Source organism: Mirounga angustirostris, unplaced genomic scaffold, assembly GCF_029215605.1.
Source record: "Mirounga angustirostris isolate CCGP_5_RB_7025 unplaced genomic scaffold, mMirAng1.0.hap1 SCAF_6, whole genome shotgun sequence".
Lineage (NCBI taxonomy): Eukaryota > Metazoa > Chordata > Mammalia > Carnivora > Phocidae > Mirounga > Mirounga angustirostris.
Window position 1 is genome coordinate 126,196,924 of NW_026991714.1, and position 17,670 is coordinate 126,214,593.

At 44.4% G+C, this 17,670-nt stretch overlaps 1 protein-coding gene across 1 annotated transcript in view; it reads left to right on the top strand.

The window, feature by feature from the left end:
* The window catches only part of CNNM1 (cyclin and CBS domain divalent metal cation transport mediator 1), a 59,513-nt gene that overhangs the window by 12,669 nt on the left and 29,174 nt on the right, over window positions 1-17,670 (top strand). Inside the window, exons 2-4 of the mRNA XM_045878589.3 lie at window positions 11,928-12,071; window positions 15,225-15,365; window positions 17,464-17,633. Coding sequence (XP_045734545.1) covers window positions 11,928-12,071; window positions 15,225-15,365; window positions 17,464-17,633 — 455 coding nt within the window. The remainder of the gene's footprint in view (window positions 1-11,927; window positions 12,072-15,224; window positions 15,366-17,463; window positions 17,634-17,670) is intronic.

The following is a 17,670-nucleotide window of genomic DNA, read 5'->3' on the forward strand; positions in this document are numbered from 1 at the left end:
GAATGTTGATCTGTGCTCTCAGGAGTCAGCTTGGTTTAGATCAGAAACAGTGGGGAGAACGTTGGAGTAGCTGTTGGCTGTTTTTACCAGAATGATAACCTTCAAAAGGGTGGGTTTTAAGGTCACCTCTGGAGTCTGACCTACTTAAATAGAGCCCCTGAGAGCCACACTTCTTTCCTCCCTGGGACCAACCTAGCTCGGCCAGAGCCTCTGGACTGGCCCAGAACTGTATGATCTCTAGGCAACTTAGACCAGGGTTATTTGCCTTTCAGTGTCTTTCTTCATGTCTGAGGTTGGTTCATGACCTGCGAATGTCACCATCAGTCAGAGCTTAGCTAGATCACTCTGGGTCATCATGGTGATTTTTTAAGCTGAGGATCCTGGTTATGTTTAGCCTGAACCTAGAGAGACACAAACTGGCCCCATGGGCTGCCTCTAAGACCAGCTCTCAGTCTGAGAGGCCTGAAGTTCAAGGATCCAGTCTCGTTTAGTTGTCTTAAAGCTTTCCACAAACCCCAGGTGGGTGGGTCCTGTTCAGTTCCCTGAGTTCAAATATTGGCTCTACCATTTATTAGCTGAGTATCCTTGGACCAATTGTTGTTTTGGGGGATAAACACAATCCATTTAGGGTAGTGGGAAAGAAGGCAAGGTATATACCAAAAAACCATGGAGGCCTTTAATGGCAGCAAGAAGACTTCAGAAATGATCCTTCCTGGGAACTGGTACATGTTCCTGAAGTGGGGAATAAGCTCATAAATGCTGTTTGGGGGCAGTCAGTCTGTTTTTTTGTGGATAGAATGGATTGGAGTTGGAGAAAACAAAAGGAGGATTGGTTAGGATGTTAGTGCAGTTGTCCAGGATGTGATGAGGACATGGAAATTAAGGACTGTGCACTTGCAATTGGAATGGAGAAAACCTCTGAGACTTCATTACCTTCTAGACGTTCCTTCTCAGGCTCCTTTACTGGTTCCTCCTACGTCATATTCAATGATGTATCCTTAGCACTTGGTGCAGGGCCTACCCATATCAGATGCTCAAGTATTTGTTGCAGGAATGTTGCATTTCTATGACCTCTAAATGTTGGAACACCCCAGGGCTCAGAAATGGATCTCTTTGTCTAGTCTCACTCCTGTAATTATTTCTCCCAAATGATTATTTCTCATTCTCCCAAAGATATCATCAACTCTGGACTTCTATTTCCAGCTACCACTTGACATTCCACTTGGAGGTCTGAAAGGCATCCCAAACTTAAACTGTTCAAAACTAAGCTTCTGCTATTGGTGCCATACTGACTCCTCATACAATATTTCCAAACTCTGTAAATTGCTACTCTGGCCCAAACTTCTCTTTTGCTCTTGCCCCACATCCAATCCCTCATGTAGGCTCTGCTTTCAACAGATCCAGAGAATCTGCTTATATCTCACCACAGCCCATCTCTCACTTGGATGACTGCCAGAGCTTCATATGAGGTCTCTGTGCTTCTACTTCTGCCCACTTTATGTCCATTCCTAACACAACAGCTAGGAAGAGCCTTTTAAAACATAAGTCAGATCACATCACTCTTTTGTCAAAACACACACACACACACACACACACACACGTGAAACTGTACAATGGTTTTATCTCACTCAAAGAGCCAGGTCCTTACAGAGGCCTTGCAGGCTTTATTGCAGGTGCAACAACCACCCCTTCCCTTCCCTGACCTTGGCTCCTACTATTGTCCTCTCCCACACTCAGCAGCTACCCCACTGGCATCCTTGCTATTCCTTAAGCATATCAGTAGTACTTCCAACTAAGGGCCTTTGCTTCTTGTTCTACTGCAAAAGGTGTCCCCGAGATACCCACAGGGCTCCCCACCTCACTGCCTTCAGATCTTTACTCAAATACCACTTTCTCAGGGACTTCATCCCTGCCCTCCCTTACCTAAAATTGTAACACCCACACACTTCCTCATTGCTCTACCCTGCTTTCCTTTTCCCCTTAGAGCTGTGATGTAGATTTTACGTATTTCTTTGGCTTATCATCTCTCACCCCAAGTTACTAGAATGTAAGCTACAGAAGGGCAATGATTTTGTCCATTGTGTTTATTGCTGAATTTCTAGTGCCTAGAATAGTGCTTGGTACATAGCAGGCATTTAATAAATACTTGTTGATAAAATGAAGGAAGAAAAGGCAGATTGCAAGAATGCGGGGATTTTGTTTCCTAATAGGAACAAAGGAAAAGGAAGTAAAAAGTGACTCCTGAGTGATGACCCTGGGTAACTAGACGGTTGATAGTGCCACTTACTATAGGGAAGAGGCAGGAAGAATGAGGATAATGGCCCTTGAAGATCATGTGATCCTATTGAGATAAGTGATTTTGACAAGACAAAGAGACAGCTCAGGTAAAATGTTTAAAACAGGATGGGAGATCAAAGTAGACACGATGCTGAGATATAAATTGAGTCCTCAGGGGAGAGGTGGTGGTGATATTTCAAGTGATGGGCTCTGCTGGGATCTGTAATCAAGAAGAGGGGAGCAGAGGATCAAGGACTGGAGCAGAGACTCTTAACTGCCCAGTAGAGACACCTGAAGGAGTTTTAAACATCCCAATGCCTGGACTGCACCCCAAGCCAGTTAGATCAGAACTTTCTGCGAGTGGCATACAGGTAATCAATAGGTTTTAAAGCTCCCCAGGTGACTCCCACTTGCAGCCAGGGTTGAGAATCACTGAGCTAGAGCCTTTGAGATGTATTTATCTTTAGGTGAGGATGAAGGAATCCGCAGTGGAAACAGAAAAATAACAGTCATAAGGGTAGGAAGGAAACCAGGGTCCTGACCAGTTCTCCTACTCAGATGTGCGGAAGAACCACCTGGAAATCCTGAGGACATGCAGATTCTGACTCAGACTGAAGGGATGGGGCTGAGTTGCCACAGCTCTCACAAGCTTCCCCCTAACGCCAAGTCTTCTGGTCCGGGGGCCACACGTTGAGTAGCAAGTGTCAGAAGCAGTGCTTCTCGAACTTCAGTGTGCGTGAGAGTCACCTGGGATACCATTGAAACAGCTGTCTGGACTGCACCTCACCGCCAAGTCCTGATTCTGGGTGTCAGAGGTGGTACCTGAGAACATGCATTCTGAACAAGCACCCAGGTGAGGTTCAGTGCTATTGCTCCCAGGAACACACCTGGAGTTCAGGGCACTCTCCAGGGTAGACGGTTCCCAAGACCAAGGTAAGAAAGAAGAGGCACTCGATGCTGTCTACTAAATGAATAAAAGATGCTGCAGGGACACCAGGGAGAATAAAAAGGTAGCAAATGTCAATGTATTTTACAAGGTGAAGGTCATAAGAGAGGCAAAACCCATAAAACCATAAAATGATTTCTGCTTTCCTTAGTTCTCTATTTCCAAGCAATTATGCTTTTGTCTTAGCTTCTAAATTTTATCTTGGGAACAGTTAGCTTAGCAAAGTGCTGTAGCTATTTTTGAAAGAGAAAAGAAGCAAATCAATTATTTGCTTTTTTTTTTCCAAGGCATATGCTAACAGAGGCCTTAGGAGGTCTTCTCTGTGATGTGCCTAAACCATCTAGAGGCTATATTTATTAAAAACCCTTGGAGAATATTTCCACTTCTTCCAACACTGAAATATAGTTGTGGTATTGCCACCGTTTGCTGACTTTCTGTCTCCTTAAAGCACTTTCCAACCTCAGCACTATTGACATTCCTTGTAGTGGGGCTGTCCTGGGCATTGCAGGATGCTTAGCTGCATCTCTGGCCTCTCCCCACTAGATTCCAGTAGCATTCCCCGCCCCAAGTGTGACAACTCAAATTTGCCTCCAGCCATTACCAAATGTCCCCTCAGGGTGGGGGTGGGGGACATCGAACCAGCCCAGTTGAGAACTGTTGCTTTATTTTTTATTTTTTTTAATTTAATTTTATTATGTTATGTTAGTCACCATACAATACATCATTAGTTTTTGATGTGGTGATCCACGATTCATTGTTTTCGTATAACACCCAGTGCTCCATGCAGTACGTGCCCTCCTTAATACCCATCACCAGGCTAACCCATCCCCCCACCCCCTCCCCTCTAAAACCCTCAGTTTGTTTCTCAGAGTCCATAGTCTCTCATGGTTCATCTCTCCCTCCGATTTCCCCCCCTTCATTTTTCCCTTCCTTCTCCTAATGTCCTCCATGCTATTCCTTATGTTCCACAAATAAGTGAAACCATATGATAATTGACCTTCTCTGCTTGACTTATTTCACTTAGCATAATCTCCTCCAGTCCCATCCATGTTGATGTAAACGTTGGGTATTCATCCTTTCTGATGGCTGAGTAATATTCCATTGTATATATGGACCACATCTTCTTTACCCATTCATCTGTTGAAGGGCATCTGGGCTCTTTCCACAGTTTGGCTATTGCGGACATTGCTGCTATGAACATTGGAGTGCATATGGCCCTTCTTTTCACTACATCTGTGTCTTGGGGGTAAATACCCAGTAGTGCAATTGCTGGGTCATAGGGTAGCTCTATTTTTAAATTTTTGAGGAACCTCCACATTGTTTTCCAAAGTGGCTGTACCATCCATTTTTGCCATTCTAACGGGTCTAAGGTGGTATCTCAATGTGGTTTTGATTTGAATTTCCCTGATGGCTAATGATGATGAACATTTTTTCATGTGTCTGTTAGCCATTTGTATGTCTTCTTCAGAGAAGTGTCTGTTCATGTCTTCTGCTCATTTTCTGACTTGATTATATGTTTTTTGGGTGTTGAGTTTGAGAAGTTCTTTATAGATCTTGGATACCAGCCCTTTATCTGTAGTGTCATTTGCAAATATCTTCCCCCATTCTGTGGGTTGCCTCCTTGTTTTGTTGACTAAACAAGGAGAGAACTGTTGCTTTAAAAGCAATGCCTGGGGGCGCCTGGGTGGCTCAGCCATTAAGCATCTGCCTTCGGCTCAGGTCATGATCCCAGGGTCCTGGTATTGAGTCCCACATCGGGCTCCCTGCTCAGCGGGAAGCCTGCTTCTCCCTCTCCCACTCCCCTGCTTGTGTTCCCTCTCTCGCTGTGTTTCTCTCTGTCAAATAAATAAATAAAATCTTTAAGAAAAAAAAAAAAAGCAATGCCTGAAAACCTAGTTGCCCTTCTAAGAAATGTGACGTGTAGTTTGGGTGTGTTGATGCCCGGGGTGATGAGATAGGCTACTTCCAGAAACCAGTACTAGGACCACCCTTTGGATTTGGGGGACAAGAGAAGTAAGTGACTAGTTTGACTTTCAGTACTGGTAAATTTTATTGACCTGAGTGAGACACACCAAGAGCCTAATAGATAGTGCAGCTCCTCAAGCTTGTCTCAGAGGTGATTGGTACAAAAGCTACAAGAAACCCCTTTTCAAGCTCAGCATTAAACAGTCAACACTCACTCTGCCCAAAGTCAACCAAATGCCATAACCACCACATCATATGAGAGAGCGCAGTCATCAGCTTGCTACTACAACTACCCTTTGTTCCAGGAGGTTCTTTTCTGTCTTTTAGTAAGTACTTAGCATCTGGCAACTTAAACCAGGTGCACCAAAGGGACCAGGATGTTACTAGACATCTCAGTGCTTGTTTTTCTTTCTCATTAGTAAGTCATCTGACAGATAACCAGAGTTCCAGAGCCTGAAAACCAGTGGTTTTCAAACTTTACCCTGCATCAGAACTAGCCATAGAGCTTATTAAAATCACAAATCACTGGGCACAACCCCTGAGATTCTGATTTACTAGGGGTGGGGTGGGTCCTGAGAATTTGTGTTTCTAACTAAGTTCTCTAGTGATGTTGATGCTGCTGGTCCAGGGAGCACACTTTGAGAACCATGACTATAAGCCAACTCGTAGTGCTCAACCTTGGCTGAGCATTAGCATCATCTGGGGAATATTTTAAACTATTGATGCCATGGCTCCACCCCAAACTGTTGACATCAGAATCTCTGGGTGTGGGATAAAGTCTTTAAAACATCAAAGCTTCTCAGATGATCCTAACATACAGCCAGTGTTGGCAGCCATTGAACTAGTGAAATGCATTCCAAAGCATTGGGCTTGGAGGATCTCATGTTTAATGGAGGACTATAATATGACTTCATCCCAGAAAGGTGTGACTGACCCCTTATGCTTCACTGAGGATTGAGTTCCAACCAAAACCATCCTAATGCTGTGGTCCAAGCAAGTCCCAGGCCATAGATATATATTCTCTACTTTGCGTCTCGTCAGGGTGTAGACAGCATCGAAGCTAGAGACTGTAAATCAGAGGCTGAGAGAAAGTAGTCCAGGCTGGAGGGAAGCAAACCAACGCTTAAGGAGCTCACAGCTGCTAGAATCCAGGAAAGTCAACCATCAGGACAGAGTTGGGGCTTCTGCTGAGACTGGACACCAGGAACACGGCAGGGATTCAAGCCAGAGGCCAGAGCATCTGTAGTTACCAGTTCAGAAGTAGAACACCAGTAGACCCAGAATAAAATATACTCTTTACAACAGAGACAAATGTAGCCTTAATTTTTAGAAAGTGAATTGCCATAAAATCCACTGTGTCTGTATTGTTCAACTCAGCTCACAGATTTCCCATCTGTTGGTGTTCAGTGCCACAGTAGTTTGGTCCAGGGACATAGTACCTCATAAAGCAGTAGCATTCATGAATTTTCTATGTAAAACATTACCTTTTCCCTCATTATATCTTAATGAGATCTTTGTTCTTAGATTCTTTCCTCCCAGCTGTGACAAACCCTCATCCCTGCTCACCTTCTCCACCATCACAGAAATTGATAAGATGGTGCCCTCTCCCCCTTTCCTGTTCTCCTGATGGCCTCGCCTGTGTCCACTTTTGGTCTCTGCCACATCCTAGAGCACAAAATGACAAGTACTCTAAACTAGCATTTTGCCAGCATCGCCATCTGTGTCCAAACCAGTATTGCTCTTATATTTCAACCTATTCTCTTTTTATGAAACAGTTCCTATTTTTACTCACCCACTGACTTCCTGTTCATTCAAGCACTGGTTTTTGTTTTTCCTTGTTCCAAATGGCTTTAATAACAGCTTTATTGAGATAAAATTCACCCTTTTAAGGTATACAGTTCAGTGGACCATCGATTGTATACCCATCACTACCTAATTCTAGAACATTTCATCACTCCAAAAGAAATCCCACAGTTTTTCCCCATCCCCTTCTTCCTCTAGCTCCTGGCAATCACTAATCTACTTTCTTTCTGTACAGATTAGCCTATTCTGGACATTTCATATAAATGGAACTACACAAGGTGTGGCCTCTTGGGTCTAGCTTCTTTCATTCAGCATGATGTTTTCAAAGTTTGTCCATGTTATAGCATGTTCCCCTACTTCATTCTCTTTTTATGGCCAGACAATATTTCACTGTCCGGATATACCACATGTTATTCATCCTTTTGTCAGTTGATGCACATTTGGATTGTTTTGACTGTTAAGCTTTTAAGAATAATATGAACCTTTGTGTACACATTTTTGTGAGGACATATGTTTTCAGTTTGCTTGGGTGTTTACAGAAGTATATACCCATATAGGGATTCGGTAGAATTGCTGAATCATATGATAATTTATGTTTAATGTTTTGAGAAACCACCAAACTTTTCCAAAGCAGGTAACCCATTTTACAATCCCACCAACAATGTCTAAGGGTTCCAATTTATCCACATCCATATCAACATTTGTTACTGTCTTTTTTATTATAGCCATTCTGGTGGGTGTGACGCGGTATCTCATTAGGGTTTTGATCTGCATTTTCCTAATGATGAAGATGCTAAGCATCTTTTCATGTGCTTATTGGACAGTTGTATATCTTCCTCAGATAACTGTCTAGTCCCATCCTTTCCCAGTTTTTAATTGAGTTGTGTTTTTATGAGTTGTAAATTTTCGTTATATATTCTGGATACAAGCTCCCTGTCAGATATAGGATTTGCTGGTAGTCCGTTAAATACGTTCTAAAAGTATTCTAAAGTCCAGTTGATCTGTTTTTTTCTTGGTTGCTCGTGCTTGTGGTGTCTTATCTAAAAAAACATTTTCTACTCCAAGGTCGCAAAGATTTACTCCTATGTTTTCTTCTGAGAGTTTTATAGTTTTCACTCTTCCATTTAGGAATTTGATCCATTTTGAATTAACTTTTGTGTACAGTGTGAGGTAGGCATCCAGCTTCATTCTTTTGCACATGGATATCCACTACTTATGGAGCTCTTACTCTGTCCTGGGTGTTATTCTTAGATTCTGGGGAAATGGAGATTAAGTAGAACATAGCTGTTGCCCCCCAGAAAGCTTACCATCATAGTAGGGGAAATAACTTAGAACAATAGCATGGTGAAATTATGCCTGGCTCCTGGGGTGGATATAGCAAATGGTAGCTGCTATAATAATAATAATAATAATAGTAGTAATAATAATAGCTATTATTGTTGTTATAAATGCCAAAGAGAGGTTTGTACAAAGTGCTGTGGCGGGAAGGAGTGACTACGTTTTCCCTGTCTCAAGATGGACTTCACTGGGAACCACCCCCAGCCCTTCTGAGGCCTAGGAAGCAGAAGGGTACAGGGAGATAGGTCTCTTAAAGGGCAGCTTTTTTGAGAGAAGATGGACCTCAGGTCTGTGTGTCATGAGCACAGCTGGTTTCTGAACAGAGGTTATGTGAACAGGGTTATGTGATTTCTGATTCTGATTCCTATTTCAGTCTGTACCCAAGAAAGAACGACTTCCTTCATTTGTCTGTAGACCTCTGTAGGCATTTGAGGTGATCAGAAAGGCTGATTGTGAATTGCAAAATATTTCTAATAGATTACATAAGTGTATTGTCTTGAATATTATATAATTAGGACTTTTTTTTTTTTAAATCTCTATTCCCTGGCGGTCACAGAGTGGACGTCCTCAAATTGACCTTATGAAGTGTAGACCAATGGTTGATTTTCACATGGAAGTTATGGCATTCTGTGAAGCATCATAAAATCTTAATTTATTTAATCCCAGTACGTGAACTAATCTCTTAGTGGCAGAAGTGTGGCTGTATTACATATATTCTGAGCTCAACACTACAAAAATTATCCAATTATAGAAAATACTTTTAAGAACTCACTTTTCCAAAAGTTCCGTTATACTAGTCAATTGTTTTGTCATCTGTTAGCACGTTAGCAGGAAAGTGAGAACAGGTGCCATAAGTTTAAGAACAATGTGTTGAGGAAAAACCCTTTAAATTGAGCACATTCTAACAATTAACATAATCTAATTTAAGCTACAAAGTACAGTTGCAGTTGTTTCAAAGAAGGATAATTTTAGAACCACTGATACAGAGTTTAAATTTTAACTTAAACACGTTGTATTTTATCAAAAATAAAGGTTTTAATGTCTCGTTTTAATATCATCTATTGTATCAACTATGGATTTTCGTTCAGTTTAGTTCAGTTCATCAGGCATTTATTTGGCTTCCTGTTATGTGGAGAGTACCCTATCTTAGCGTATATCCTGAAGGAGCTTATGGCCTGAGGAAAAAACATGGTGCAGTAGAGGACACACACATTGCTAGTTACGAGAAGCAGCAAATTGTGACAAATGCTCTGATGGAGTTATCAAGGGTTTCAAAACACAGGCAAGGAGAGACTGGTTCCGATTTAGAATGGGGCAAATCTGGTAGGACTTTCTTGAGGAGCTAGCCCCTGAGCTGGAACTTGAAGAGTGGAGATGGAGTGGGAGGGGACCGTGTGCACAAAGTGTTAGAAAGTACACATGGACAAAGTGGGGAAGTGAAGGTAACACGGTGCAGCCATAGTATCAAATGAGTAGGGGATGGAGCAGGGCATTTTGCTGTCTTGCTAATGCCAAACCAATGAGTCTCGATTTGATTCTGTGCATACTAGGGAAACTTGGAGGACTTTTGAGGGGGCAGTGGCATGATCAGACCAGTCTGGAGACAGTTGAAAGACAGGTTGAAGGTGGAGAAGAAATTAGAGACCATTCTTGAGTGATACAAATCCCATCTTTCCAATTAAAATTCTGATAGGTAGCTGTTTTGTGATTTGAAGTATCTGATACAGAAGTTCACGTGTATAATTTTAATGGTTAATTATGCCTCCAGCAAACTGACTACTCCTTTTAACTGGTATTTTTAGCAATGGCCAAGCTTATAAAGGGTAACACTGATGAAGTGTGAACTTCCTTTTTTTTTTTTTATTGGCAAGCATAACTTCTAAGTCAGTACTCTAGATTTTCCCGTTAAATGTCTCTCAGCCAAGGAAAAGAACCACCCAGATTTATGTTTTAGAAATAGGACCAGGAAATTTGTTTATCAGCAGATAAAAACAAACCAAGGTGAAGCAGGATTGCAGGACTGTTAGGTAAGACTCAGTCCCTACTTTGGGACTGAATCCAGTTACCTGGGTTTGCAATCCAGCTGTGCCACTTCCAGGCTATGTAAGTTTAGGCATGTTTCTTAACCAATCTGTGCCTCAGTCTTTTCATCTATAAAGTGGGGCTAACAACAGTACTTATCTCAGGGGTTGTTATGAGGATTGGATGAATCAATACGCACAAAGTACTCCAAATAGTGCCTGAATCATAATGAGAGTTCAGTACACGTGAACTATTATTATTCGGTTGTTGGACAGTAAAAATTCACTGCCTGCCAGAGACCCATTACAGTCTACAAAGCGCTTTGACGCACCCGCTAGGTCATCTGAGCCCCACAGTGACTGTAGGGCTATTGGTTATCCTAGTTGCCATTACTGCTCACAAACCACCCAAAACTTAGAAGCATAAAGCAATGGCCGTTCTACTACGCTCACAGATTCTGAGTTGGGAATTTGGACGAGGTACCGCAGGACGAGTTTCTCTCTGCTTCACAGCGTCTGTGCCTGAGGCAGAAGACTGGAGTGGCTGGGGAGGCTTCCCGCGGGTGGCGCTGGATCAGCTGAGATTGCAGACCCACTGCCAACACGGCTTCTCCACTCACCTGTCTGGCGCTGCGGTGGGATGGCGGGAAGGCCACGCTCAGCTGCAGCTGTCACCTGCGCACTCACACTTGCGTGTGCCCTCTCCACTGTGTTGGCCTCAGACTTCTTAGAGCATTTCTCCCGCAGAAGCCACATGCCTCTTGTGACCTTGTCTCAGAAATATCCTTGCAGACGCTTCCCTGTCCTCTGTTGGTTAAAGCAGTAACAGGCCCGCCCAGACTCAAGGGAAGGAGATAGAGACCACACCTTGCCATAGGAGGTGTATCAAGGAATTTGGGGCCATGTTTTAAAATCACCACACCGGCATTATTCCCTAATTCCAGATGAGAAAACAGAGACCCAGTAGAGGTTAAATGATTGGCCCAGGGTCAGTTTCACAGAGAGTAGCTGGGATAGTTACGGGGGAAGTTTGGAGGAGGAAAAAAGACTTCTAACCTAATTCTTTTGATTCCAAATTCTCATTCTTTCAATTAGATTATTCAGCCTCTTTCAGCTTAAATATACTTGCTAATATGTGAAAGTTAAAAGAAAGAAAAGTTAACTAGCTTTGTGTTTATTAGGTAACTTTCCTAGAAAAGAGACAGATATAAAAGTATAAGGTTTAGGGGCGCCTGGGTGGCTCAGTCGGTTAAGCCTCTGCCTTCAGCTCAGGTCCTGGGATGGAGTCCCATGTCGGGCTCCCTGCTCAACAAGGAGTCTGCTTCTCCCTCTCCCTCTGCCCCTCCCTCCCATCACTCATGCCCTGTCTGTCTCTCAAATAAATAAATAAAATCTTTTTTAAAAAAGGATAAGGTTTGCATTTGTAAGAGCTTGTACACAAACTTCGTATTTTAAGGAGGTCCTAAGATGAGTTCAGTCCCAAGATGGTTCACACAGCAACTTTGTATAATTTTCTCATAAGGAGAGATTTCTGAAAATATTCCAGATGCTTAACTGGGACTTCATTTGTTCTCTAGGAAAATCTCACCTGGCCATTGTCCAGAGGGTGAACAACGAGGGAGAAGGAGACCCCTTCTATGAGGTGATGGGCATTGTTACCCTGGAGGACATCATAGAGGAGATCATTAAGTCAGAGATCCTGGATGAAACTGACCTCTACAGTAAGTACATGGCCTTGGCTCTTGTTCAGGGTCATCTCATTTCTTCTGAAACTCTCAGAGCTGGCTTAGTTTGACATACTGTGTGAAAGGGTGACAGGACAAGCCCATGCATGCATTGCTGTGTCAGCCCCCAAATTTTAGGTGCTGGCATGGCAAGATACCCTGGCTTGAGGCACCCTGAGTCACTGAGAACATGCCAGCTAAATGTTTACCAGGAGGGAACCTGTGGGAACTGAGCCAAGACTGAAAAGGAGACCCCCTGCTCCTGGCCTTTGGATGGAAAAGGAAGTAAAGGACACTAAGTGTGCCTGGGGTGGCCACTCTGCCCTTGTTTCCATCCCTCCCTGCCCCGTTTTTTTTTTCTTTTGTTTGGTTTTGGTTTTGTCTCTTCATCCATTAGACGCAGACCCCAGCACTCCCTGGGGTTGCACTCACAGTCCGCCCCCATCACAACATCAGCGTACGGCGGGGACCGTCATGAGATGGCCCACACACAACCTAAGCCAAAACCTTAAATACCCCTTCTTCGACACTGCTCTTCTCCCTCACGCTTTTCCAGCCCTATAGCCTGGTTTCTCATTCTCCCTCCCCACCCCTCCCCTCCCACCCATGCCCCCCCTCAGGAACAATATGGACTCTATGCAGACAGTGACTGCTTTTGGTTACTGAGCTTTATCAGAGCTTTGCTGGCAGACATTACAAAGGCTTGCTCTGTCTGTGGGATAAGAGGGTTATCTAAATCTATGGGAGTCCCTAGGCCAGGAAGTGTTTCCTCCTCTGAATTTCACTTCATGAGACAGCAGTCCATTTCCCCTACCTCAGCTAATTCGTTCCATCCAGACCCCTGTCCTTAGCTTGCTAGAAGCAGCCATTCAGAAACCAGCTCCCAGTACAAAGAGCTTTGATGCTCTAAGTCAGTGAGTGGTACAGAAAGACTGCTTCCCTTTAGACTCAGAAGAGATCAAACCCAAAAGGTGGGTCAGGCCCTGACAAACACAGTAAGAGTGTCACAGTATCTGGTATTGCCCTGATACCCTGGCCAGGCCCAACTTCTTCAAATAGGGGTTAACTTCTACCTCCCCCTTTCCCTTCTCCCTTCACCTCTGCCCACCGCTCTTGATTTAGAATTCCCAGGTATCTCAGTAGATCTGTTGGGGAAGGCATTCACACTGGTGTCGGGGCTGATAGTAGTGATGGAGTCTAAATGAGTATGCTCCTCCTCCAGCATTTAACAGCCGTAATGCTCCAAATAGTCACTGTTAAAATAATAGGAATGAAGAGGGAGATGAGGAAAGATTCTCCAATGATGAAATGTTAAGTGGCATTCTGATGGAGGAGGGAGTGGGGATATTTAGGCAAACATGTCCTATAAAGCAGAAGGTTGCTCATCAGTGAGAACAAAAGAATTGATCCGATACATATATTCGCTGCTCTCTTGCTGAGCAATCCCCTTTCTGGAGGAGAGGGTTAGCGCTTTCCTGCACTTATAAATACGCTGCTGGCATGAGTCCTTAAGAGCTGTAAGAAGGCCAAGGAGCCAGGAATACCGTGTTTCTTCTCACTTGACCCTGACCCACAGGACAGCTAGGTCTGCATCGTGCCGCTGTTGCTACTCAAGCAAAAGGAGTGTTAAAGCAGCAACCCAGAGGGCGCCTGGGTGGCTCAGTTGGTTGAGCGACTGCCTTCGGCTCAGGTCATGGTCCCGGGGTCCTGGGATCGAGTCCCGCATTGGGCTCCCTGCTCTGCGGGGAGCCTGCTTCTCCCTCTCCCACTCCCCCTGCTTGTGTTCCCTCTCTCGCTGTGTCTTTCTCTGTCAAATAAATAAATAAAATCTTTTAAAAAAAAAAGCAGCAACCCAGAGTCCAAGATAGGCCCGCAAGACCGCCGCACGGTAGAAGGGTGCTTTCTGTCTTCTAGAAGGAAACCCAAACAGTGGGGCTGAAGTGAGCTCCAAAAGGAGAAGGAGAATACCAGGGAGCCAGATTCTAGGGCCCTGGTTCCTTGTCCCTGGGCTTCATTCCCTTTAACGTCCACTGCATCCACTCAGCCTGCACTGGAAGCTCCCCCCAGCCCTGTTTGTCTACAGGCCAAGTCTGGAGGAAACCCAAATCCCTTTCCCTGCTCCCCTTAGCACTGTGAAATAGGCAAGACATTTCAAAATTTTACTCAAAACTAAGGGAAAGCAAAAGACACCTGACCAAAGAAAACATTCCCTCTACCCGTAAGAGAAAAAAAATTTTTTAAACAAACTTAAAAAAAGAAGGGAGAAAAAAATTAAATTGGAAAAAGCAGATTTTCTCCATCAGTAGCACAGGCCAGCTAAAGTTCCCCTAGGTTTTTTTAGCAATGGCCAAGCTTATAAAGGGTAACACTGATAAAGTGTGAACTTCCTTATTTTTTTTTGGCCTAGAGAACGCAACTTTGTAAGTTAGAGGGCTGTTCCCATTCCTTCTCCTTTCTTCTTCCCTTGATTTTTTTCTCAATCCCCTCCCTGGGGAGAGGCTAGGGTTGAAGCAGGAGAATTGTGAGTGGAAAGAGGAGGTGACCACCTACATCCCTTGGGTGACATGCTTTGGATACTGCCCAGGGTGTGGTTTAAATCTGCAGGAAGAGACCTGGTGAGCCCAGCTCTGGGGACAGGAGAAGGGCAAGAGGCGGAAACCCCCTGGGCTCTGCCAAACCCCTTGATGCTGAGAAAGCTAGTCCCTCGTGTATGACTGCCATTTTGTAAGCACTTCACAGGTAGGTTCTGCTCGGAGTCTCCTAATAACTGCATGGGATGAGTAAAAGCGTTACCGCTACTTATGAACCTCGTTGTGTAGATGAAAACAAGCACACACTGTGTCTAGAGAGGTTGCACAGCTGGTCAGGAGGGGAGCGAGCACTGGAACCCCGGCCTCGGGGTTCAGGCCAGCCTTTCCCTTCTTCCACCCCACACCACCTAAGAGTAAATAATCCTGCGACCTGGCAGCGTCTCCCACCTTCTGTCCCTTAGTAGCATCCTTCTGCTCCCCGGGGAAAGAGAAGTCATGAGGTCACCTACAGTTGACACATTGCAGAAATTCATGGGATCCCAAGGGATCTCTCTGTCCCATGTGACTATGGGAAAACTGATTCTGAGATGGCCGCCGTCTGTCCCCTGTCACCCTGCAGCCGACAACCGGAAAAAGCAGAGGGTCCCACACCGGGAGAGGAAGCGGCACGACTTCTCCCTGTTCAAGCTTTCCGACTCGGAGATGAGGGTGAAGATCTCCCCGCAGCTTCTGCTGGCCACACACCGCTTCATGGCCACAGGTATGGCCCTGCCCCCCGCTTCCCGCCCGTGTCTCCTCCCCAGACAAGAAAGCAGAATCTGGAAGGGGACACCCGCACCAATCACGTTAGTACCTCGCAACCTAATTCCAGTGCTCAGCAGAGACAGAGAACCACTGTTCCACGGGGAGGGGGTGCCGTAGGTTGGGCTGCAGGAGGCCACATACTGTCCTGTTCGGCCCCAGGCCTGATCTTCTAGGGCGGAAGTGAGTACAACTCAGCTCTGCTTTTCTCTCTTCTACTCAAGAAAAGAGCTAAAGAAACCACTGCTGCTCTTTTCCCTTCCTCCCCTTGCTTCCTGGCAGGAGCCTGAGGCCGAGTGCCCCTGAGGATTTGCTGAAGAGGGAAAGGACCTGTCCTACTGGGCAACAAGGCCCGGGTTACTGGGCAACAGGTCCCTCCCAGGACCAGATAGGCTTGTGAGCTACAAGTTCTTAAAATACAGAAGTCAGTTGTGAATCTTGGAATCTTCAGAAAAACAAGAAAAAAATGAGGATCCAAATACAAACTTCTTCTTATAAAGAAGATAGTATTTGTCTTTGAACTTTCTAGTCTTCTCACCCAGGCCTAATTCAGGTTCTGACTTAGAACGATCACACCCATGACTAAGTTCAATTGTCAGTCCAACATCTATTTATTGAGTGTGTTATGAGTGCTAGTACTGTTCCAGGTGTTAAGAAGTAGAAAATTTTAAATTGGAGCTTCTTGTAAGTAGTTTTCAACATGTTTTCTAGTTGTGATTACAGATTTCTTTTAACTACTGGCTGCCTGTCACAGCAAAACAGCTGTATCTGTTCATAACATAGCATATAATAATACCTGTTAATATGAAAATGTGATGCAACAAGGCTTCACATTTTTGGGAACGGATCACTTACATAATTAACTCTGTATTAACTTGGAATTTCATTTCATTCAACAGATACATGTCATACCAATAAATCAGGTTAAATTCTGTGTTTCATTTGATTGTAGCATTTAAGGCCTTTGTTGTTTACATGGCTTGCTTATCCATGCTCTTTTTACCATTGCTTTTTTTTCTTCTTAAACCACTTAATTGAGGTAAGATTGACATACAAAAAGCGATACACATTTAACGTATACGACTTGAGGACTTTGGAGCTAAGTATTCGCCTGTGAAACTTACCACAGTCTCTGCTATAAGCATATCCATCACCTCCAAGAGTTTCCTCCCACCTTCTTTATTTATTACTATTTTTCTATGTTAACATAAGATCTACCGTCTTAGCAAAATTTTAAGTATACAATACAGTATTGCTAATTACAGGCACTAAGCTATGCAGGAGATCTCTAGGACTTATTCATCCTGCATAACTGAAACTTTGCACCCTTTGACCAATACCTCGCCCATGTCCCCCTCCCACTAGCCCTGGCTAACCAGGGTGCTACTCTCTGCTTCTATGAGTTTGACTGATTTATTACTTTTAAAAGATTTTTTGAGAGAAAGAGAGAGCATGCACAAGGGTGGGGGAGGGCAGAAGGAGAGGGAGATAGAATCTTAAGTAGGCTCCAGGCCCAGCGGTGGAGCCCAACGAAGAGTTCAATCTCACAACCCTGAGATCATGACCTGAGCCAAAATCAAGAGTCGGATGCCCACCGACTGAGCCATCCAGGCGCCCCCAGTTTGACTATTTTAGATTCATCATATAAGTGGTATCATACCTATTTGTCCTTACGTGTCTGGCTTACTTCATTTAGCATAATGTCTTCCAGGTTCATCCGTGTTGTTGCAGGTGGCAAAATTGCCTTCTTTTTTAAGTCCACACTCAAATTTAAATAACATCAAGAAGAAAATTAATAGCAAGACCAACATTTCCAAAATGGTGACCCGTTTTCTCCAGGGTGTCAGCACAGGGACACGTATCCCCAGAGGGCATGGGGAGAAGCTGAGATGCACACTTGGGTGGGAGGCCCCACTACCCCTACCTGAGAAACTCACAAGAGCCCTGCCGGCTTGGTGCCCCGGAGCATGAATGGAGGTGGCTCTAGCCACAAGCCCTGGTTTGCCCATCCTGACTCCTTCAGCTGCTTATTCTTCCTGCCTCCCTATCTCCCCTAGAAGTGGAGCCCTTTAAATCTCTGTACCTTTCGGAGAAGATCCTGCTCCGGCTCCTGAAACATCCCAATGTGATCCAGGAGCTGAAGTTTGACGAGAAGAATAAGAAAGCCCCAGAACACTACCTCTACCAGCGCAACCGCCCCGTGGACTACTTCGTGCTGCTCCTGCAGGTGAGTGGGGGAGTTAGAGACCCTCTCAGGGCGGGAC